At 42.9% G+C, this 23,500-nt stretch overlaps 1 protein-coding gene across 7 annotated transcripts in view; it reads left to right on the forward strand.

Moving 5' to 3' along the window:
- Positions 1-23,500, forward strand: part of NEDD4L (NEDD4 like E3 ubiquitin protein ligase) — a 299,031-nt gene that overhangs the window by 134,045 nt on the left and 141,486 nt on the right. Inside the window, exon 1 of one of the 7 annotated variants that reach the window (XM_010961304.3) lies at positions 6,854-7,119. The exons of the other annotated variants lie outside the window; for them this stretch is intronic. Coding sequence (XP_010959606.1) covers positions 7,097-7,119 — 23 coding nt within the window. The 5' untranslated portion in view covers positions 6,854-7,096. Of the gene's footprint in view, positions 1-6,853; positions 7,120-23,500 lie in introns of those variants that run through there. 7 annotated transcript variants of the gene reach the window in all.

The raw sequence follows: 23,500 nt of genomic DNA on the forward strand, positions 1-23,500 counted from the left end.
CATTTGATTTGTTGCATATCTTACATAGAAGCTCTTTATTTTAACATTGTGCTTTTCAATACACCTTTTCTGTGGTTTCTTGGAAAGCTGACCACTGTCGGATGTACATAACATTATTTCTTTCTGTTAAAAATAAGTGGTATTCTCCCTACCATTGTGAAAGTTACATATTTTTCTCAATCTGTAAGAAGAAATTAGAAGGAAAATGCTATCGAAAGCAACGGGAAGAACCATTCTTAATTTTGGCACGTTCTTTTCAGTTGTCCTTTGGTGGGAAATGTGTATTTTTACATAATTAACATCATAATGTAAGTAGACTTTCATAGCCCCTTTTTTGTCACTTAACATTCCCATATGTGATATACAACATTCCATTTTCTTCTTCTTTTTTTTGTCGGGGGGGTGGGGCAAGTAATTAGGTTTACTTATTTATTTAATTTTAGGGGCGGTACTGGGGATTGAACCCAGGACATTGTGTATGCTAAGCATGCGCTCTACCGTTCGAGTTATATGCACCCTACCCCACCTACCGTTCTGTTTTAAGTTTCTAATTTTTCCTTTAAGAGAGAAAAGGTACAGTGAGTATCTGTGCAAAAAAAATTTAAGTTGGATTAAGTTCTGTACCTCCCTGGAAACAGGGTTACTGAATCAAAGAATATTAGGATTTAAAATTTTTGGTACATATTACCAATTTGCTCTCTCAGCGTGTGGTACCAGTTGATGCTCCCATCAGCATAAAGACTCTTACCTTAATCAGAAGATGCGAGCCAGCCTAAAGATCTAGGGGAGGAGCCTTCAGGAAGAGGAGCAGCCAGTGTGATGCGAGGCCTCACGTGGAAGTGAGTATCAGGGACGTGAGTAAGAGCAATGTGGCCAGTGGAGCATCGGAGAGGAGAGGAGCAGATGGGAGCTATGGCTCTTGAGGGCTTTGTGGGCCACCAGGAGGCATTTGCATTTTATGCCTAAGTTGTAGGAAGCCAGCAGACAGGGCTGCCAGACAGGTGAGAGTGCCCTGTCTTTGCAGCAGGAGTGGCCCTCACGGCCAGTTTGGAGGCTGTTGCGGTAGCCTGTATGAGAGAGGATAGTTTGAACACCTGGACAGTAACTGCTATCCAGGATGGAGACAAGTGGATGATTGGGACTTTTTTTGGCCATTGAGAGTTCTGAGGTCCTGCTGATGGATTGAATGTATGAAGAAAAGAGCAGAATGGAGGAAATTTCGATTGGAGCAGCTGGCTGGCTGGCTGGTGGCCACTGAGATGTGAAGGGTTAGCTGGGAAAAGAGGTGGGGGCAGAATCAGAAGCTCGTTAGTTCTCTTAGACCTCAGGGTGGACACATGAAGGAGGTAATGGTAGATGAGAATGGAGCTTAAGAGAGAGGTCCAGGTTGGGTAGGTCTTTGGGGGCTCATCTGCACTTAGATCGTCTTCATAGCCAGAGGAACTGGACTGGATCACAAAGGTTGAGGTATTTCTTCCATGAGCAAATGTGTTCAGAACCTGGAGTAACTGCCCTAAGATAATGAATATGAAGAGTCAAGCACGTCATAAATTGGGGAACTGTGTCTGTAAGCTGTCAGGTTATAAATGCTTTGAGGATACAAGTCATCGGATCTTGGCTAATGCCCTGAGCAGAGTTAATGCACGATTTTACGTTTATAGACTGTTTAAAAATTCGAGACCTTTCCCCCTTCTTGATGAGGAAACTTCTTTTCAGATGTTTTGATAAAGTCACTGGCGACTTGATTTGCATTAACGGGTGAAGCCTGTAAACTCCACATCAACGTTTTTTTGTAAGGTGTTGGAAGAAAAGGCTGATCCAGGTTAGGAGGAGTTGATTTTAGACCTTGTGAGGAAATTCAAGACTTTGTGTTGTAATCATCAAACCTTGCCTGTGTTATGTAAAGATCTTTGCCTGTGTCATCCTTGTTTTGTTCAATTTATTCCTCCCCCTCCAAGTGTCCTAGTTTCTCTTCTAACTGTAGCTGGATTTGAACAAAACAGAAAAACTTGGGTTCCCCCCACCCCCCCCCCCAGCATTTGGATTCTTCATTTGGTTACTCATTCTTTATAAATAAGTGGTAATATATTCTTAGCAATTTTTAAATAATGTTTTTTTTTTCTGATTATAAAAGAATTAGACATTGGAAAAGATAAAGTATGAAGCACGGACCCACCTGTGGTCCAAATAGCCAGAGAGAGGTTATTGATTACCATTTGGTTTTTATTTCCTTCCAGTCCTTTGGCTTTATTTATATATGCATATGGAAATAATTTATGTATTGGAAAGAATGCTATAATATTGTTTAGAATGATACTTTCTAACTGATATGGTAAACACTTTATGGAAATTTGTAATACTATTTTTAGAAGCATGTTCTTAAAGGCTGCAGAATTTGGGTAAATTTACAATGGCTCCTAAAGCAAAAAAAAAAATCTCTGGATGATTTCAGTCACTGGCAAATCCTCCAAAGGTTAAAACAAAATGCAAACACTGAAAAAGTCTTTGGAATGCTGCTCTAAAGTTCAAATTTTCTTTTCTTAATAAGACCTTGTTTTGAAGGGAGTCAGCCTTTATACTTTTTAAAATTCCTTTTGGTTAGGTGAACTTAAAATTTAATTACCTTTTATGCACTTCCTCTCCTTTCTGTTGGAACATACCAATCCAGGGTGACCCTTTGTGGTATTTCACACAATCCCATCTTACAAACCATCCCTATCTTCTAAGTGTAGCAAGTAATATTGAGCACATTTGGGGATAATATATCAGAAGTGCTAGGAGCCATATGAAGGTCTATGTTTAATTGTACAAGTAATACAGAAATTAACAATTGGCATGAAGTTTTAATATTACTTTGAAGTTTAGTTTTAGAAAGTGAACCCCAAGAGATGGAAGCGGCCTTTCCTCTTGGCAGACTTCTGGTAGACCTATGCCTGGTTATTCACAGGTGTGCCTTCTGTGGCCTCTCCTGGTCAGTAAGGGCTGTGGGGAGTTCCAAGAAAGGCTACTGTCCCTTCCACTCCCTTTGCTAACTGCATTCTGCCCACATTGTGAAACTCATGTATCTGTCTTAAGAGAGCAACTTCCTGTTCATCAGATCCAGAAAGGCCAGAATTTGCCCAGCACACTCCCCTAGATGAAGCCCTTGGCTCCTGGTTCCCCTCCTTTCCTCTCTGACCACTGCTTCTGTTTTTCTGCCTTCTCTAAGACTCTAATCCCGTTTTCTTAACGATTGGAGATATCGTAACATCTGCTATTGCTTGGAGCGATGGAGACTGACCCAGACACTCTAAAAACTGTGTACATATAAATACATACAATTTCTAAATTGGGTGATGTGTGGTATACAGTTTTTTGGCTTACATTTTTAAACGTTATATTGTGAATGTTAACCCCATGTTTTAAAATATTCCTTGAGGACATGAACACATAGAGATCTTTTCATTTATTTTCTCTGTGGTTGGACATGAAGGTTGCTTACAGTTTTTTGATTTTGTTTTTGCAGTGAACTTCTTGGTCTTACAATGCTCAACTTGACCTCCAATTATTGCCTTAGGAATGATTGCTTGGATTGGAATTAAGGCAAAGGGGATGAGTGTATTTAGCCCTCTAGATGGTCTGTGGGCTCTTTATTTTCTTCTCAGTGATACCCCTTCTTTAGGCTCTCTTTGTCTTTTATTTCTTCTATTGCAACAGATTCCTAGCGGGTTTCCTTGTTTTGAGTTTCAGTTGACACTAGGTTGCCCTGCACCACTGCTGACCACAGTGACCTTGGAAACTACCAAACATCTGTGGCACCTGTCTGTACTCCTTTAGCAGCTCCAATTACATTCATCCAGCCAGCCTGCATACCTTCTTCCTGGATCCTCCAACTTGTGGGTGGAGCCTGCAGTTTGGTGCCTGCTGGGGCCACTCTGTTCATGGTACTGTCTTTCTGCAGACTCAGCCCAGTTCTGCTCCCTTTCTGCTCTCTGGTTGTTCCAGACTTTGATATTCCCGACAGTCTCTAATCCCCTCACGCTCAGCGTCTGATGCTGTCTTCTACTTCTTTGGGAAAAACAAAACAAAACAGTAAAACACAACACAAAAACAACCCTCAACTGGGGACGTACTACACACCACCTTCCCTCTGCCTTGTTCCTGCCCCGTCTGCAAGTGCACTTGTCCTTTCTTCTTCCGTGTCACCTCAGGCGGCTTCCCTCCTCTTCTCCAAGAACTCCTTCACTCTGCACAAAGTTCTGTCCTTTTAAACCATTGGTTCTTGGCTGGAGATGACTTTGCCTCCCAGGGGACACTTAGCCATGACTGGAGGTATTTTTGGTTGTCACACCCGGGGAGAGCTGCTATCTGGTGGGTAGAGGCCAGGGATACTGTTAAACATCCTATGATGCACAGAACAGCTTCCCACGACAAGAGAATTACCTGGTCCCACATGTCAGCGGAGCCCAGGTTAGGAAAGCCTGTCCAGTCACTCTTAGGCCTTGGCCCTACTCCATCCACCATCCAGTGTCTGCATCCTCCTCTCTCTTCACTATAGCTGCTCCACTACTACAGGAGCAGTGGTTTTTCTTTGTGGGATTGAAGGTATTTGATCATTTCAGGCTATCCTCAGTTAACAGTGCAGTGGGGGCAGGGCTAGTAACACTGGCTTAGACTGAATGCCCAGGTTGAATCTACTTTAGCATTGATTCCCATGTCCTGCTGCTGCTCCGGTTGGGTCCTCAACCTTCCTTCTCCAGACAGAGGGACTTGAACTAAAAAGACTTTTAACATTTCCTCCGTTGTTAATATTTCTTAATTCAGTGCTCAGATTGTTGTTGGGTGCATTTTTCGTGAAGGTTGGGCAGAAACTGATTTACGACTGGGGAGTAAGATGTGGTTGGAGACCACTTGGTCAGTGAGCCTGACTGTGAGTGGAGGTGGCAAGAGTGGAGTGGGAAAAGTCATTTGTAGGCTTTCCCCACCCTTCTTCCAGAATAAGGTTTTCCTATGTATTTTATCACGGCAGAGAGGGAGTCAACATACTGAAAGGAAGTGTTTGCCCGTGGGAGGGTGGTTATTAATTAGAAGTCTGAATTCTGTCTTCATTTTTTGCATTAATACTTGGAATGCAGTCATCATTTAATTAGTGTACTTGTTTGCTGGGGGCTGCTGTAACCAAGTACCACACACGCAGTGGCTTCAACAACAGAAATGTATTGTCTCAGTCTGGAGGCTGAAAGTCTGAGATGAAGGTGTCAGCAGGCTTGGTTTTCTCTGAGGTCCCTCTTCTTGGCTTGCTGACGACCACCAACCATGTCTCCTCCGTGTCCTTTCACACTGTCCTCCTGCTGTGCCTGTCTGTCCAGTTTTCTCTTACAAGGATTTCAGTCACATTGGATCAGGGCCCATGCCAGTGACCTCATTTTAGCTCAGTTACTGCTTTAAAGACTCTGTGTCCCAGTCTGAGGTACTAGGGTTGTTAGGACTTCAACGTAAGAATTTGGAGGTAGGGAACACATATTCAGCCCATAATGCCTGGGTAATAATATTTCATGGGAAATGTAAGTGCCTTTTATCTTTAAGGAAACAGGCAAATTGTTCAATAACTTATACAGCTTGTGAAGGTGTATTTTCTTATAGTATATTGTGGTTCTTATTTTTTTCAACCTTCCAGTCAGTGTGTAAATGTAAAACAGCTTAATTTATAATTTTAGATATAGTCAAGGTAGAGTTCCTGCTCTTAAATTATACTATTTAGCACTTGTGTGACCTTACCTGCTCAGTCCTAAAAACTCGTTGGAAAGTCGACAGAAAATGATTGGACCCGTCCGCCTGCCTCTCTACCGGGGTATCTGGGGACAGGGTTTCTGATGGTAACCCTATCCCGACTTTCTCCATGAAGCCTTCAGTGATCCTCCCAGCCACTAGAGGTCACTGGCTCCCCTGGTGTCATCCCAGCCTTCCAGCACCTGTGGGAACTTGAAAGTCTAGTTTAGTTTCTCAGCTGGCATGCCAGGAACACTTGGGTTAATGTGGAAGGTTAGCTTTTTGCTACAAGTTGGGAGCACTTCCTGTTGCAGCTGCACCTGCTGGGGTTGTAGGGTGGGGGTTGATTTGCTTTAGGCAAGAGCAGAGGGGTGTAACTTGGTGCCAGTCACAAGCCAAGGAAAGAGCACACATCTTACTTGACCTCGGGAGTTCAATAAAGGGTGGTCAGGTGGGTGCACCTGTGTGAGCCTAAATAGGGCACAGTGTGAGCTCTGTTGGCCTCACCCAGTATCCTTGACCTCTGAGGGCACACTGGGGGTTCATCTGATAATGGGCTTGCACACCAGAGATGGCGGATTTACAGGGTGGTGCTGTCTAATATGACACCAAATATCCCCCCATCAGTTCTGTTTATTGTCGTAGTTTGTATCATAGCGACCTTTCTTCTGGCTTTTCTTACCCCCTTTTAAGACTGTAAGCCCTTGGTGGGGGGGGAGCAGCAGGTTGGGCTCTCAGCCTGCCTAGTGTGGGGCCCATGCAGGAAATGGGAGAAGTGAAGTTCACTGTAAAAGGTGAAGGGCAGACCCCTACTGCCTGTCTGCCCAGAAACCTCAGATTTGTCTTTAAATAAGCACGCAGCCCAGCGCAAGTTACAGTTATTCATAAAACCATGTGCACGTGGGTTATGGCTCATCCTGTTTTGTAAGTCCTGCGTTCATCTACTTACCTTTGAGGGCTGTCATTTGGAGAAGCGATGCTGCAGGTAACTTCACATTAGGGCACCGGGTGGCTATTTAAGCTAATTGCCGAGCTGGGTGGAGTTACTTAATCCTTATTGTAGGGGTGGAGTTGACTCAACTCCTTTTCCACCAACAAGCATTTCTTTCTAGCTGTCATTGAAGTGAATCATCGGTATAAGTAGCAGGCTCGGGGCATTCCTCCTCAGTTGTGTTAGGACTTGCTGGTGGTCCCGACGCGCAAGAGGTGCGAGCCAGCAGCCCTCCGACACAGGGGAGGAAGACGAGACCAGGAGCCCAGCAGTCCTGGAGGTGGATTCCCCGCTGTCTGACCACAACACTAGCCCAACCAGACGCTTCCCAGCAGCAGGAGAGATGGCTTGTTTTTCATGAGGCTTGAGGACGATTATAGGTAGGAACAAAGAAGCCACTGTCTGCTTCTGCTTTTATTATATGAATGTGTAACATCTACTGTTGGCACAGAGTTTGCTTTTGGTGTAGTACTGTTTTTATACCGGTGGCATTATTCTAGCAGTACCTAGATTTCCCTTTGTAAATGACTTCTTTTGGGGTTCAGAGTTAGCTGTAGTCCATCAGTTTTGCTCTCCTTATGTTTAGACGGGATGGCAGCAAACAATTAAACTTGAAAAGAATTGTGGTCTGAATTCTCCTGATTCTCTGCTCTGGGCTTTCTTATCTCTGTCTCTTATCTCTGTCTTCTTAGTATTTGGCTTACATGACTTATTTTAAATGCATTATTATTATTATTATCATTATCATTATTATTATCATTATTATTATGAGCAAAAGTTAAAGCCCAGAACATATTCAGCTGGGTTTTCTATTAGGTTTTACTGTCATTTTCCCACCCTTACTGCTCACACATACGAATATGCTTTATGATTAACACGTGATTTTTGTTTCTTTACTGTCTCATTTGACGGTGACTCATAAACTGTTAACTAGTTAGTGTATGTCCGTATGTTGCTAAAACGAATTGGATTACAGGTTACGCCTTTATATTATCGAGCAAGGTTACTTTCAAAAAAGCATTCCTAATGTTAAATGTTGTCTCAGGTGGGTGGAATTCTAACAGTAAAAGTGTATCAACAGTGTGAAACAGCAAAACCGATAGTCAAATCGGAGTTATTCTTTAGTAAGACACTTTATTTCACATTGAGAAGTATGTTGTTTACATGTGTTTGAGTTCGATTGTGTCAAACAAAAAACAGGAAACTAAGCTGTAAGAGGGAATTAAAAGAACTTAGGTGTTGGTGCGTTCTGCCCCTGTAAATGTCTGTGAGGAGGAAAAGGTGAACTTTAATTCCCATGGGAATCAGAGGAAGCTGTGAACTTGAGAGAAAAAAGAAATGCTTTTTATCTAGACAGGAGAAAAGGTGGGAATGATTCTCATGTACATATGTTGTGGGGTTTTTAATTTAAAAAGGTTTTGGGGGGAGTCTGGTATTGCAGCTAAATGCTGATTTTTAAGAAGCAACACGTTTGGGACATTCTCCTTTATCACTGGGGACTGTAACAAAAGATATGAAGTGAAGGCAGGAACAGAATGATAGGAATTTGGTACTTGAGGAATAGAAGACTTTTTTTCTGAAGTGGTTTGTTCAGTGGGTGTGATGGTGGTGAGAGCCCTGTGTACTTACTGACCCTCCCCACCAGCTCAGAGGCAACTGATAAGACTTCTGTGGTCCTGACGGTGTGTTGGGTTGGGAGGGTTGTTTTGGTTTTTCTTTCTTTCTTTCTTTCTTTTTTTTAATATTTCATTCCGGGCAGTGTTGATTACATCAGCCTGTACTTCTTAGTGGTCTTCCAAATCAATTTTCAGGCAAAGTCATTCCTCTCTCTTCAGCAGAAGTCTGTTCATCTCCATGATTCCTCTCCTGTGCGTTTTGAGTTAATGATGATTTAATGATCTCACAACATGTAGAGGACTTCTACACGTAGGCTTGTAGCGTGATCTGATCTCTCCCTTCTGATCCCAGAGGCTTCTGAGGTCATCCACCTTCGGGGGTGATCCCAGAAGCACGAGTCCGCAGGTGTTTTCAAATCTATCTCAACTGTGTTTTCAGTGGCTCAGAATTCCACCGAGGGTCACTTGGCACACCTTCACCTCCAGTAAATATTTGTGCTGCCTCCATGCTTGGCCTGTGTTTCTCAGTATGCAGGTAGGCAGGATCACAGGTGGGCAGCCCCCAGTGCGATCCCACCCACTGGCCAGGTCGTGGGGGTCAGGCCTGGGCCAGACCCCCAGCTGCCTCCTGGAGTCAAAGAAGGCTTTGTTTCTGGTTCCCCTAAAATCCCTCCTCCCCTGCACTTGTTGCCAAAACAATCACGAGATCTTTTCAGGTAACCACATGCTACACTCTCAGCTGAAACCTCTGTGAGCTGCTTATTCATCTTAGAAGTAGTTTCTGGGAAAAAGGTTAAAATTCCAGCTTCTGATTGACATCATCCCTGAAAACAAAGGGCTAATTTTCTTCCCCTCGAGAGCGGAAGACTCCTTGGAAATTTTTGGAACAGCACATGGACACGTGACAGATCATCACCTCCCAGAGGCAGTTGGCCATGTCACTTCGGGCTAAGTGGAAACATGGAAATGGTAGATGCGAGTGGGGTAAATGGAGTTGCAGAGAAACACGGAAAAAAATCTCCGCTTGCAGTGATGTAAGCGGTCCTGCTCCTGCACCATTACTCATTCCCCTGCTGCAGGCGACAGGATCACATGCAGTCATAAACCGCCTCTGACTCAGGCCAGTGACTGGAAAGCCCGTCACGCCACAGAGGGCGGTGGGTCACAGATTCTCGAGCAGAGGCTCGAGTCCTCTGGGGCAGTCCTGGGTCTGTGATCTTCAGGAGCCAGTGCAGCAGGGATCGGAACCTGCAGCTTGATTCACAGGGCCGGCGAGTTTGTTTTGGCCAAGATCAGCCATGCCAGGTACACAAGCTCGAGACTCGAGGAAGTCTCCAGCTTCATTAAAGGAAGTGGTATGGCAGGCTTTAAGGCATTTTAATATCTTGGACTTTTTCTTTCTTGCCCTGTTGTGTTGCGGTTTTCAGGGCCATAATTGTATACGTGAGGTTATTGAGTTGTATGTCTGAAGGACACTGTCCTGTCTCATAATATATTTGTGTGACTTCTAACTCATCAGCAAAGCTGTCGAAGACATCTTTCATGCTTTGTTCTCTACTTCAGAATAATTTTGTCTCCTCTTGATTCTTTCAGTCTGCCAGTGATCAAATATATATCAAGTATTTTTGTGCTAGACACAGAGGGGTACCTCTTTTTCACTTAAGCCTGGCAGTGTTTGTCAAGCTAAAATTCTTTTTAAAGGTTGATTGTGTCCCCCTCCCCCTCCCTCCGGTCTCTTATTCTTGTTTTCACTTGATTGATTTTAGTTTTAAATAAATGCTTCGGCAGCCCTTAAGCATGGGGCTGAGTGGAGATAGCAGTCAAAGACAGCTGAGACTTAATTGATTGGTGAGATTAATCAGACTGAGAAAAATGTCCCCTACTTTTGCTAGCTGGTTTGGAAATTTCTTCTTTTTAATTCTTTGTTCATTAACGGGAGGCCACACAGTGAAGGTGGAGTGATTTTTTTTTTTTTTTGTTCCCCTGTGTGTGTGTACCAGTGGAATTCTGTTTCTGAAGGAAATAAAGAATTTAACGGCTCGAGAGATTATGTAAGCTGAAAGGTATGCCTGTCTGGGAGAGGGAGAGGGAGAAGACTGAACCGGAGCCCTGTCACTTACGAGGGACTGCAAATCCCAGGAGATGAGGCATCACCCGCTGCAGGGAGATTGCTATTAAAATGAGATTTTGAGCGTGACACAGGATGGAAAGCTTTGATGACAAAGCCAGCATCTTAGTTTAGCAATAACCAGTTTAGGGCTGAGACCCACAAACTCAGCAGTGACTGAGCAGAGCGCTTGTGGGCGGGGCCAGCCCTGCCCCTCCCCCTCCCTGGGGGGGAGCATCTCACCTCTTCATCTGCCCTGAGCTGGAGGCCGCCTGCCATTGCCCAATCCAAGGTGTCCCCGGCATCATAATTAAATCGCCCTTCTGTTGTGCTTGTCCACAATCTGTATTTGACTCGGCTGCTTTTTTTAGGGGAGGGGAGAAGCGCGGGCAGGGAAAAAGATAAAAAGCAGTTTGTGAGCTCCAGATGAAGATGCACCTGTGAAAGTCTCCATGACCTCCCATCCTTGAGATGACTTATTTATTCAGCAAAGGTGCTTCAGAGCCCCCAAGGGGCTACTCGGGAGCTAGGTGCTGGGAAGGCCAAGGGAAACGGGCGAGGCCAAGTGCCCATCAGTGCCCGGGCGAGTGGGCTGCACAGCCATATGCAGGGAGCTTCAGCCCATCATAATTAAGTTGAACATATGAAAACCAAGCAAGGGAATAACAATTGCATGAGTGGACAACCTTTTTTTTTTGGTTTTGCTTGGTAGCTTCTAACAGTTTCCAGTACTAGCTATTTTTGGTTAATGTGGAAGTTGTGGCCGACCCTAGAGTAGTGGTTAGAAAACTTGCCTTTAAAAGATCCTTTAAAACATCCTTCCCATACCCCACTGTGAGTTAGTGTGCCGAAAAGGGGGAAAAACTGTCACTGATCTTTCAGAGCAGAAGGAAAAGACGTTTCCTGGAAAAAAACTTTCCACTCATCAAGCATGTTTATCTTATCTCATTGATACTGGAAACCAGGAACATCCACGCCTACAGAGCAGGCTCAGAGTGAATGAGTTATTTTGCCCTCTGAGAGGTGTGTCAGCCTAGAGGGGCAGAGGGTTCAACTTGTGGCCATACCAGTGCCATGACACGAGGTCTGTCATTTTCCCAGTGGAGTTGTGTTAGGTTATGTGACCTCCAATACTGAGCTGTCATCTTCCAAAGTCAAGATTTCTTATAGAAACTTATGGGACCAAACCTTGTAAATTGCTACTGTTCTGAAACTATTGGTTACGTTCTGAGAGGAAGGGGTGAATGTGAACACATGTGGAACAGCTCACTTAGTCTCCTGAGCGTTCTGAGCCTCTCAGGTCACCTCAGCCCTGAGCTGCTTACGAGCTGTTCATCCACGTGGCAAGTGTCTTCCCTGTTGTGGGGTTTCCCTTGCCACTCTGGTTTTCAGGTTGCTCATGCTGCACTTGGCGTGTTCCACTGTGGTTTTACTGAGCCTTAATCCTGTAATTAATTGCCTCTTGTTCAAACTCCCTTGGAGCAGATTAACCTTCACTTTCAGCTCCTGCTCCATTGCTGTTGGATTTCCTTGTTTCAGTCATGATGTGAGAATCAGAACCAAGAAGTTGCAAGGGAGGCGGTTTTGTTTCTATCTGATTTACCCCTCCTTCAGCAGTATTATACTTTAAAGTACCAGAGATGACCATTGCCCAGCACGTGAATTCTGTGTGTTCCACAGTGATGTTTCCAGTATCCGTTTACCACAGAGCTCGAGATTGACTCGACCCACCTCGCCCCCACACCCCGTCTGCCTCACCTGCCCTTGGGCCATCACCATACCCTGTAAAGCAATCACTTGTTGCAGGCCGACTGTGTGACTGGAATGTCACATACACACATGACTAAGACATGGCCCTCTGCGCAGGGAGCTTTCTGGACCAGTTGCAATAATGGGGACACGTAAGTGAACGAGGGCTGTACTGATAGGTTTCTGCCAACAGGCATGGGGTTTGGAGTTAAGAAGCCTTCTAAAGACTGTTGAGCTGGTCTTTAAGGTTGAGTGAGGGTCAAGTGCAGGCACTGGAGGACCAGGGCATTTCCAGCAGAGGAGAAACTAAACGTGGTCCCCCTTGGCTAAGTGTGTAAGGTGTGTGGAAGATGACCTCTGAGGCAGACGCCAGAGCTGGGCTGAGTGAGTACGTCATAGTCATCTGGACTTTATCTTTGAGGTTAGAAGGAACCAGTTCAGAGTAGGTGATTCCTGTGTGGTTGGCCCAGGCGATTGGATTAATACGTGGCTGCATGAAGAAGATGTGGAAAAGAGGAGATGGGAGCTTGCAGCAAATTTCATCCGTGAGGTTGCATCATCACTGGGTGGGGATGGCCAGAGTTGCCTTCATTTACTTTTCTGATACTCAAGCTGGAGCCCAGACTTGGCCATTACTTAGTTAATAGTCATGGAGGAGGAGGAGGAATGTGAGCTCCCCTGGGGAGTGTTGTAGAGTGAAAAGAAGTCAAGGGGAAGCATTGGAGAGCACCAGCATACAACTTTGTATTTCTCTTGTCTGGGCATCCAAGTCTGAGCTCTGTATGAGAGTCTACGCCCTTTTCTCTCCTTAATGCACTGTTTTCTCCTCTCCCTTAGAGCCTTGCTACACCCACTAGCGGTGTCACCTGGGAGCTTCTTGGAAATGCACATCCTCGGCACTTATCTCACACCTCCTTAGTCAGAGTGCATTTCGACAGAACCTCAGGTGGTTGCCACGCACGAGAAAGTGCGGGAAGTCTGGCTGTAGAACATCTCTACTGCTCAAGTAAAGGCAGGGGCTTGTTTCTTCTTTTGCATTCTCTGTAGGACCTGGTTGCCTTTTAAAATTTAAAATTTGCTCAGTATTACAGACTTAGAATCCATAGAGTGTAAATCTAATTAGCCAGTAGTAAGTGATTATCTGCGTAGGATACATAGTCGTCCCCACACATGCCATTTCTCGCGTTCAGGTCGCATGTGTCTGGGGGGTTATGGGTTCATTTATAAGGAGGCACAGCTCCACGCAGGTGTGCTACCTGAACATTAATGGTGAGGTCTCAAACTGCTCTTTAGTATAGATACGGAGTCTTATTCCTATAGAATGGGCAAGTGCATTTGCACGTTCACCATCCTTGGGGTAACATAACACACGTTTCCCCCAATGACCCAGTGAAGGGAGAGATCGCATCTTACTTTCATGGTGATGCATGCTGCATCCACAAGTGGCTGATATTTGATGTAACTGTAATCACTATTGGGTGATGTCTCAATCCATATCAGTAGTGCAAAAATTATATTCACTATCTTGTAATAATCTATAAAGAATCTGGAAAAGAATATGAATACAAATGAATCACTTTGCTGTACACCTGAAACTAACACAGTATTGTAAATCAATAAAAAATACTATACTTCAATTAAAAATTTTTGAGGTTAATTACAATGAGTTTTTCTCAATCATGCGCCTTTATTAAAGGCTATTTAAGCGTTTGGTGTATGTGAAAACTGACATCAGTATTTAGGTTTATATGTCTTTATTTTGAAAGGAAACCTTTCCAGGCTTGGGAAGATGATCAGTGGGCAAAAAGCATGAAACAAGATGCTGAGAACTTGTGCAGTTGGAATAAAAATTTATAATGGCGCATAATGAATTAGTGATACCTTCAAAAAAATATGAACTTCCTTTCCAGGTTATAAATGATTATCAATAGTGTAATCAGAGTGTCTGAAATTAACTGTTATTTTCTCCTGAAGTTAGTCCTCAGACATTAATATTTTTGTGTCCTTTAGATTTGAATGTTTAAGTTCCTCACACAAGAGTGTGTCAATTCCATACGTCATTTGTTAAAAAGATTTTGCTTTCGTTCATCAAAAGAGGCTCATGATGTTAGTTTTGGATATTAGGTAACATTATTGCTGAAAACGAGATTCACTGTGAAACTTATTTTTTTCCGTTTTCTTCTTTGAGTTTGAGCTTATAACTCAGGACAGTCTAGGAAATGACCACGTGGCTCCCACATTGTAGAAAGATGAAGAAAATGAAGCAAGTTTAAGAAAATGAGATTTACACAGAAAATACATTGTGTCTAGTTGATCCTTATCAGGTATATGTTGAGAACTCCACATTTTGGCAACTCAGGCAAGACAGTGTTTCCAAATGTGTGACCCTGGGAAGAAGTTACGCTGTCAGTATGATGAGTAGGAAGTCAAACAATGAAGAAATATTTATTGAGGGTTTGTTCTATGTAGGTTTTGATGGAAAATGCAGACTAGCATAAGGAGTAGATAGTGACTTGCAGCTAGTTTAAGAGTATTAAGATGTACACACTTGAAAAAGGACTAATGATATGGAATGGCATGTGAGTCAGTGGCCTGAACACTCAGGACTGTAGGAATGCGGAGCACAGAGAGGCTGGTTGTTATAGGGCGGTTTGTTCTGGGAAGATGAGGAGGAGGTGCTGGCTGCCTGGAGCCTGGAAGGATCAAGGATTTCCCCAGAAGGAAGGGGAGGAAATTTAAAGCATCACCGATAAGCAAGTATTCACCTGGGGTAAGTGGGCTGACAACTTTGAAGGTAGTAGATTGATGTATTGGTGGAATCAGATTTGGCTGTTACTGATGAGAGGATTTAACTGGATTCTGTATTTATTGCCTAATTAAGAAATTCTTAAGCATAGGGCAAAAGTAAAACAAGGATCCTGTGTTGTGGTTAAGTATACTAGAGGTCTGATCTCCAGAGTTATTTATGGGAAAGGTGCATTTTATTCTACATCAGTTGTCTTAAGCTGTCCTTTGTGCTCTTACCCCATGATTATTGAGCACGTCCTTCTTTAGGGTCTCAGGGACAGGGAGGCACATATATCCATAAAGTCATCTAGCAGCATAAACTGTCACACCCTTACAAGGTGGGGGTGGGGTGGATACACACAGTACCTACTGTGATTACAGACCCTGCCCTAGGCTCTCCTTAGAAGTCCTCTGCTAGCCAGTCTCATCCAACACAGTAACTTACGGGAGGATTTTAAAATATCTGAACACAAGGAAGAATCTCCTGTGTGCAGCCAGCTTTGAAGATGTGGTAAGGGAGTCTGGTGTCCACACTGGTGAGGAGATCAATCAAGGTTTTTAATACTGACGGAGGCTTCACTTCTTCTATAAAATCCCTTCTTGACAACACATGGGTCCTGGAGGTCCAAATGTGAGCATCTATTTATCTGCATAACTAGAAAAAAAAATGTACTCTCGGGTGCTCATCTTCCTACCGTTGGGGTGGGGCATTGTCATAACCCAGCCCTCTTTTTCTCAGTTACAGTCTTTTCTTCCTGTATAATGCTGAGAAACATCCTTGTCTTGGCCTCTCTTACAGTCCTATTTTAGAACACCATGTGGTGGTAGAGTACAGAACTCGTCCGGTGTGTGTGTGTGTGTACGTGCGTGTGTGTGTGTATGTGCGTGTGTGTGTGTTTTATAGCCTTGAAAATAAAACTGTAAATATTTGCCAATTACTTTGTAGCTGAGGGGCTGTTTTTGTTTCCCTGAGCAATTCTAATTCTAGGATTTCACGGGCAGTTCTTTGTGCTTTTGAGGGCAGTCTGAGTGTGACGGGCAGAATGGCATCAGTAGTAAACATGTTTTAGGTGTTGTTTGCAGTGCAGTACCACTCCAGAATCCCATGCAGTTTGAAAATCCAAAAAGCCTGGAAGCAAAACATTTTTGTAGGTTTGTGGGAAACTCACTTGCTGGCAAAACCTGACCTGAATGGACCTGAGGGTATTTCTGGTTTTACGTAGAACACTTAACATAAATATTTGTCCATGTTGGTCATGTGGGTCTGGCCCCAAGCCCCTACTGGGAATGTTATGCAGCAACTGGAGTAGTCAGGACCATCAAAAGTGAGAAAAAAGTCAGAGTTCTGTAACACATTTGGCCTCGAGGGTTTCCAAAAAAGGATGACTTCAGTTTCCTACAGTGGCTTGCCTAGGAGAAAGACAGACTCTTGCAGTGAAAACTGGACTGGGATGGGGTTTGCATTTGGCACCACTACCACGCCCATCCCTGGGACGCCTAGAATGTTCCTTCATACGTACAGAAAGAGTTCAGAACAAAACTCAGCGTGTAATAAACATTAAGGTAGAAAGATTGATACTGATGTGCATAGGAGCTGTTTACCTGTTTCCTTAACTGCCCTTGGCTTCCGTCTTCTCTCCACTGCTTGTCCTGTCTGCCCAGGAAAACTGGCCCTGCGAGGCTGCTCTCTGCATCGTTGTTTGCTCCTCTGCACGGCGAGAACTTTGCCCTGCGTGCCAGGCGCTGGGGTTCTCAGCAGTGTCGGTCTCTGATATCGAGGGGTGCTGAGAACTTGCACGAACCTGTCTTTAGTCCTCGCACCCAGAGCTTGCAGGGACAGCAGACATAAAACACTAGCTGTGCTCTGGGAACCAACTTCTACAGTTAATTGAAGTATCTTTTTCTCCCCGTTTAGTTAATGAAGGCTGAGTTCCCTGAGTAATTCTCTACGTTAGAATTTGGCCTCTTTTCTAGTTCCACATAGCTCAGTGTTGACTCCACTTTGGCATCAAGTTCAAGGTTCCTCTGCTTGACCAGTGTTACTGCTTTTGGGGCACAGGTGAGATGAGCTGAGGAACAGACTTCAGTTAGAACGATGACTTTGGAAGTCTGTTCCCGTCCTGGTGATTTCCACGTGGTTCTGTTGTCTGTGTGCCTATTTTTTTAGGCTCCTGACTTTATAAATTAGGGAATGGAGAGAACTAGTTGTTTTTTTTTTTTTTTTAATAAAATAAGCAATTATGAATGTTTCTTTGCAAGAAGTTTGAATTGGCTTGACTTTTCTATTCTAACCATGAAGGGTTTAGATGAGCAGGTATCAGTGTCCACCAGACTCATGTCAGGGCAGACAGACTGGCGAGGTAATCACATCTCAGAATTTGTCTCCTTGCCTTATTTCCCTTAGAACTGAGTTCCTGACAGGCTCTTAGAATTACAGGGTACTTGCAACTGTCCTCTTATTGGATGATAACAGTTTTTAAAAATAGTCAAGAACTTGCCTTTACTCAGCTCCACCTGCCTCTTCATTGAAATAAAACAAAAAGTGATGGTGACTGTAAATTGTAATTACGGGTGGGGCCTTGTACGTTGCCCTTCCTCTGACCCCAGTGAACAAGGGCAGTGTCAAGTGGCCAAGGAAAGGGCAGGCGGGGCAGAATCCTTGGCATCCAGTAGAGACGAAGCCGTACCCAGCTGCCATCCTCTCAGAAGTGGTGGGATGGGTAGTGGGAATGGAAATGCTGAGTTGAATGAGCTCCTCGTGCTGGATCCTGGAGAAACAAAGGAAAAGATGGAGTCTCAGTGGTTCCCATAGCGGGGTGCCCAGATGAGCAGATTGTTTGAAATTCATATTATCAGGTTCAACCTCAGATCTGAATCGGAAGCTCTGGGGAAACTCCAGGAGTGGGATTGCTGGATCATGTGGCAACTCTATTTTTAGTATTTTTAAGGAACCTCCATACTGTTTTCCGTAGTGGCTACGCCAATTTACATTCCCACCAACAGTGTAGGAGGGCTCCCCTTTCTCCACACTCTGTCCAGCATTTGTTACTTGTAGACTTTTTCATCATGGCCATCCTGACTGGTGTGAGGTGGTACCTCATTGCAGTTTTGATTTGCATTTCTCTAATAATTAGGGATGTTGAGCATCTTTTCATATGCCTTTTGGCCATCTATATGTCTTTGGAGAAATGTCTGGATCTTCTAAGTCTTCTACCCATTTTTTTGATTGGGTTTTGTTGTTGTTGTTATTGAGTTGTATGAGCTGTTTGTCCATATTGGAAATTAAGCCCTTGTCAGTCACATAGTTGGCAAATATTTTCTCCCAGTCGGTAGGTTGTCTTTTCATCTTGTTTATGGTTTCCTTTGTGTGCTAAAGCTGGGATCCATAGAACTTCTGAGACTCAAATCTATTGTTAACCAGCCCAGGATTCTCTTGTCAGCAGAGGCCTGAAGGAAAATACTGGACAAGGATGAGGCTTTTTCTGTGATCGTTAAATGGGCCAGCCACGTGTAGTGAACTCTTCCCTGATAGTCATTCATGCGTCTGTCATTAACACATTCCCCCATCTGTAGAGTTTCTGCCTGAACTACCTCTTGGAATTCCTGTCTGTTTTACTTCTTTGGAGTTCTAGAAGGTTATTACCCTTGTGCTAAATAGTTTACATAAACATTTTCAGCAGATAATACTTCTATAGGCAGGAGTTAATTCTGTGGAGCATTTGGTAAGTGAATATGGAAGTACATTAGGGATAACTCGGGTTATGTTAATTATTTCAGTTATGTAAGTAGGATATTACTTAAATATTTAAGGTCAATGAAAGCTGATAATGAAACAGAATTTAACTGTTTGGTAAATTTAAAAGTATGTATATATTATTCTAAATATATATTGTCCTGTAGCTATATTTCCCATTAGACATTCTTCTGGGACAATTTTTAAATGAATTAAACACACACAGATAGTTTATTGACAAAGACCGAATGCTCTTTTAAATAACAATAGTAGGACTTGTGTGTGTGTTTAAAAATGCCCGTTTTACAGATTAAAATTTCTGTTTATGGAACCATGTTTGTGGTATTGTGATGGGAAGTTGTGGGGAAATGATTCATTACATAGACTTCTGTTCAGCCAGAGCTTTTAAGGAATATTTAAAGTTTATACAAAGTGAATTTGAGCTCTACATGTTTTTGCTGTGAGTGTCTACATATTCCTATGGGTATACCAGAGTCCTTCAGTTAGGGATCTTTTGGATTTGGGTTGTAACCTACTGCTTTATGGGGAATAGTCCTGCGGAGATAGTAAGCATGATCATGCAAGTAAGGGTTGAAAACAATGATTAAAAGTACCTCTGACCTATCAATATGGCAATTTGAAATTGCTGACTTATGTAATGATAGTATTTGGTATAATGGTCTCATTTGACTAAAGATTTCCATACTGTCCATAATGTTTATCGCACATTAGGAGACAGTCCTACTGCACTACACGAGGGATGATCCACTGTAGTTTTAACTTCCTTGGACCATCTCTAATCTGGGAAATCCACATTTTTTAAAACCTCTTCCTGGATTATTTTTGGGATGGCCACTTACATTAGGCAGTAAGCCCCTTGTAGACTTTGCAGACACTCTCAGGTTGTTGAACACCCCTTGTATGTGTGTGCCTGTGGTTTGGGGAGGATGAGCATGTGCTGATGTCTTCCTGGACTAGACTTTCAGAAGATACGCTTTTGTGCCGAATCTCCTCTAATCAATTTGGAAAAATGGTAATTTCTCTAAACAACTGCATGATTTGAATTGCTCCCCCTCCCCACCCTTGCCACCAAATATACGTGGTGGGGGGAGCAATTCTTGAGGCTTTTGGCAGAGTGGATTTTTAGACCCCCCTAAAGGGATGGTGCTAAGTGTTGACATGGTAATTAACCGCCACTTCACTGGCATGGGCCCCACGAATTGACGCTGTTACAATGGCGATGAAGCACATTTCCTATCGGGATATTTAACAGAGTTTCTAAGAAAGGGCATTCCCTTTTACTCCTCTTAAAGTGTTTGTATGCCTTTCTTTAAAGGCTCTTTGAGGTGTCTTTACCCTGTTACTTAAAAAGGAAAGTAGTTGTTAAATTAGAGATTGATGTTAAAGTTGTGAGTGTCTCTTCCTCCTCCCTACTTTATTGGCACACATAGTATGTTTAACTTCAGTTTTCTACTTGCTGCCATTTGTTTGGGACCATTTCCAGTGGGAGCCCACTTCAGGGGCTGGCCATGAGGACTAGCCTTATCACCTTCCAGTCTCGACATCCTACCCCAAACAGTGACCACTTGTATCATTTGGAGTATATAGAGAAATGAAAGAAATAAAAAAAAAATCACTCATGGTCTCATTAATGCAGTGATAAACAATATTTATAGTTTGGTATATTCATAATTGGGTAAGTTTGCTTTTATATTGTATTAATTATAATTTTTTAAACTTTCTTTTTAAACAAAACACATCAAGTTCTTCATGAATACCATTTTCATGGCTACATAGCATTTCATGTGTGCACCTGTGTACCAGGACATCATCTTTCCCTCAGGCATGAAACGGGAATTACTGACCCCCTCCTTACCAGGATTATCCTTAGGATTAGAGAGAGTGTATACGTGAGGCACCAAACACAACACTGGGTTCTCAGAAAGTGCTTCATAAATAATACTAGAAGTTACTGTTTCTGTTCATAAGATTTTCCCAGCATTTCAGATCATCTTAGAATAGTCATAAAAAGTTGAGCTTTTTTGAGTTCTTAATATAAACAGCCAACTTTCATAAATGCAGCATCCGCATTGCGTACATTCAGTCTTGTCTGACTTTGGTCTCTCTGGAGGAGTAGACAGCTTCTTTGAGGGGCGCATCTGTATCTGTTTACCTCTGTCCGCCGCCTCCGCCTCCTCCTTTGGCCTCCCCCTTTGGTGCCCACCACAGTCTTTTTGCACGTGGTGGACCCTCACTGACAACTTGAGGAATTTAAATCAATTACTGGACAGTTTCTGAAAAGGGAGCAGTTTTTTTCCCCGTTCCCTTATGGCCTCGTGAGTTGCCATCTCTCTTGGCTCTGTGAAACTATTACTAGCATAAAAGAAAAGTGTTTTCTTAGAAATCTGTGGTGACTGACTGCATGTGCATGAGGAAATCACAGAAGGAAAATGTTGGAGAGAAAGACACGCCACAACTGCCATTTTCTTTGATGGCTGTGTGGACTTTTTAGTAACCTAGAGGTGAAACTTTGTCTGTTAGTGACTTCCACTGAATGGTATTTATACTACTGGAAGAAAACATTGGTTTTAATCAAAATTGGATCTTAAAAAAATAAATAAAACAAAACCTCTTAGCTTAAATATTTTCATGGGCTGCTGCAGATGTGCATAGCTAGAACTGTGTGTGTATGTGTTAGAGTAAAGAGACGCCCATGCAGTGCCTCCCCTGCCCCCCACCCCTGCCTCCATCTCCCTAGGGCCCTTGTGATCCAAAGTTGGGACCCTTGAGTGACTGGTTATAGATGGCAGGGGGCAAGGAGAGACTCAGTCCTGACTAGCGACTTTAAGACTTGGGTAGTCGGGCAGGTGTTAGGATGAGAGTAAAGTACTAGCTGCTCCAAACAGCAAAATCATGACTGGAGAATCCCAAAGTGTATTTTCCCGGCAGCTCCACAGAATATGGCAAAGCTGTAACGCTTTAATGCTCTTCACCTGCCTGGGACAAAGGTGAAAATGCGTGTCTGTGATGGAACCACTGCTCTCTCTGTGTTTGTTGAAAGATCTTACGTATTTAAGAGCAACTCACTGTCAGTGTTGGTGACAAGTGATGTATTTCAAAGTGAACTTCATGCCTTTTCAGTAAATCTCGAGGGCTGGAATGAATGTGCATATTTCTTGCAAAAATCTTCAGTAGTCATCCATTTAAGGTAATTTTCTGGGTAGGAAAAAAAGGTTAAAGCCCATGTGAGTTTGTTATTGAGGTGCAGACCAGCCATGAAATTGCAGGGTTCAGTGCCTCATGCAAGAGTGCATTATGATTGTAGCATATGTGCAACTATTACTGTTATTTTCATAATTTTTGTACTTGTAAAAGTATTACTTGATCACAGTAGAAAATTTAGGGAAAAAACCACAAAGAAGAAAATAAACATAATTCATGAAAGTTATCATCTAGAGAGAACGACTGTTAACTATAGTTATGTTTTTCTCAATTACTTTCATGTATTTATAGAATTAGGCACATGTTTTTTAGATCCTGCTTATTCCTTAATGTTAAACCATGATTATTTCCTCTCATTTAAAAATATCCTTTGAAAAGATGATTTTAATGGTTTATAATATTCTAGCACATGATTATACCATAATTTATTTAACCACTTCTCTCTTGGACTAGAAGATTGCTTTTAATTTTTTCTTATATATGATGCTGTGATGAGTATCTTTTGCAGATAAATATTTGCCTGCATCTCTGATTATTTCTGTGGAATTAATCCTTAGAAATAGATTTGTTGAATTAAAGGCATGAGTTTTTTTAGTGCTTTGATGCCTCCTGCCATATTGCTTTCCAGAAAACTTGTGATAACTTCTTTCCAGTAGTAAAGTGTTAAAATGTCTGTCTCTCTTGAGAAAGTGTTAATTCTTTTGCATCTGTGACCACTTGTTAGATGAAAACTCAAGTTTTTATATTATCACACATATTTATGTGTTTTATTCTCTCACACTCTCTATGTAATTTTTTCCTTGTTGTTTTATAAGTGTTTTGTGGTATTTATTACGGATCAGTAATTTATGTCACAGTGACTGTGATGGTAAAAATGGAAAAGGAGGAGGGAACCTTCAACAAAACAAGTTTTCCAATGAAATGGTCTCTGGGTTAGCTAAATTGCAGTGTGTCATACCTCAGGTAGTCAAAACAAATTCGATCTCCAGTGCTCTGCTAATAAGGAACAGAGACATGATCCTTTTACAGCAGCACGTTAAGCAATTCCGTTTGATGGGAAAGAATGATTGCTTCCTTCAGGTGATAGAGTAGTGCTCCCTCAGGCAGCACTGTTGAAAGATGAAGACCTTTTCTCCCTGTTCTTCTGATATCCAGGTCTCTTGGAATGACCAGTTTATAGCTGGTGGACAAGGCGGTGCCGTTCCAGCCTGACTGCAGTCTGAACAACATCCAGATTGAGCACTTTTCCCGGTGGATGTGTCTCTGCCCTCCTCCTTCCCCTCCCTGCCCTGCCTCCTTTAAAATAGTACATAGATGTCATCAAAGACTAGTCTGATAAAAATGAGCACATAATCGGTGCAAAAGGACTGCCCTTTACTCATTCTTGTTTGTCACAGATCACTTGGGTGAGTCAGGTGGACATGGTCAGACACCATCCCCTTCATTAGTGATGTGTCAGGAGTAACTGTCCTTGTTCCGTGTGTCCTAGGAGGCTGAGCAACGGGAAAAACCAGAAAGTCTTATTTCCACCTCTCTATGAGAAATGA

The sequence above is a fragment of the Camelus bactrianus genome, chromosome 30 (genome assembly GCF_048773025.1).
Source record: "Camelus bactrianus isolate YW-2024 breed Bactrian camel chromosome 30, ASM4877302v1, whole genome shotgun sequence".
Taxonomy (NCBI): domain Eukaryota; kingdom Metazoa; phylum Chordata; class Mammalia; order Artiodactyla; family Camelidae; genus Camelus; species Camelus bactrianus.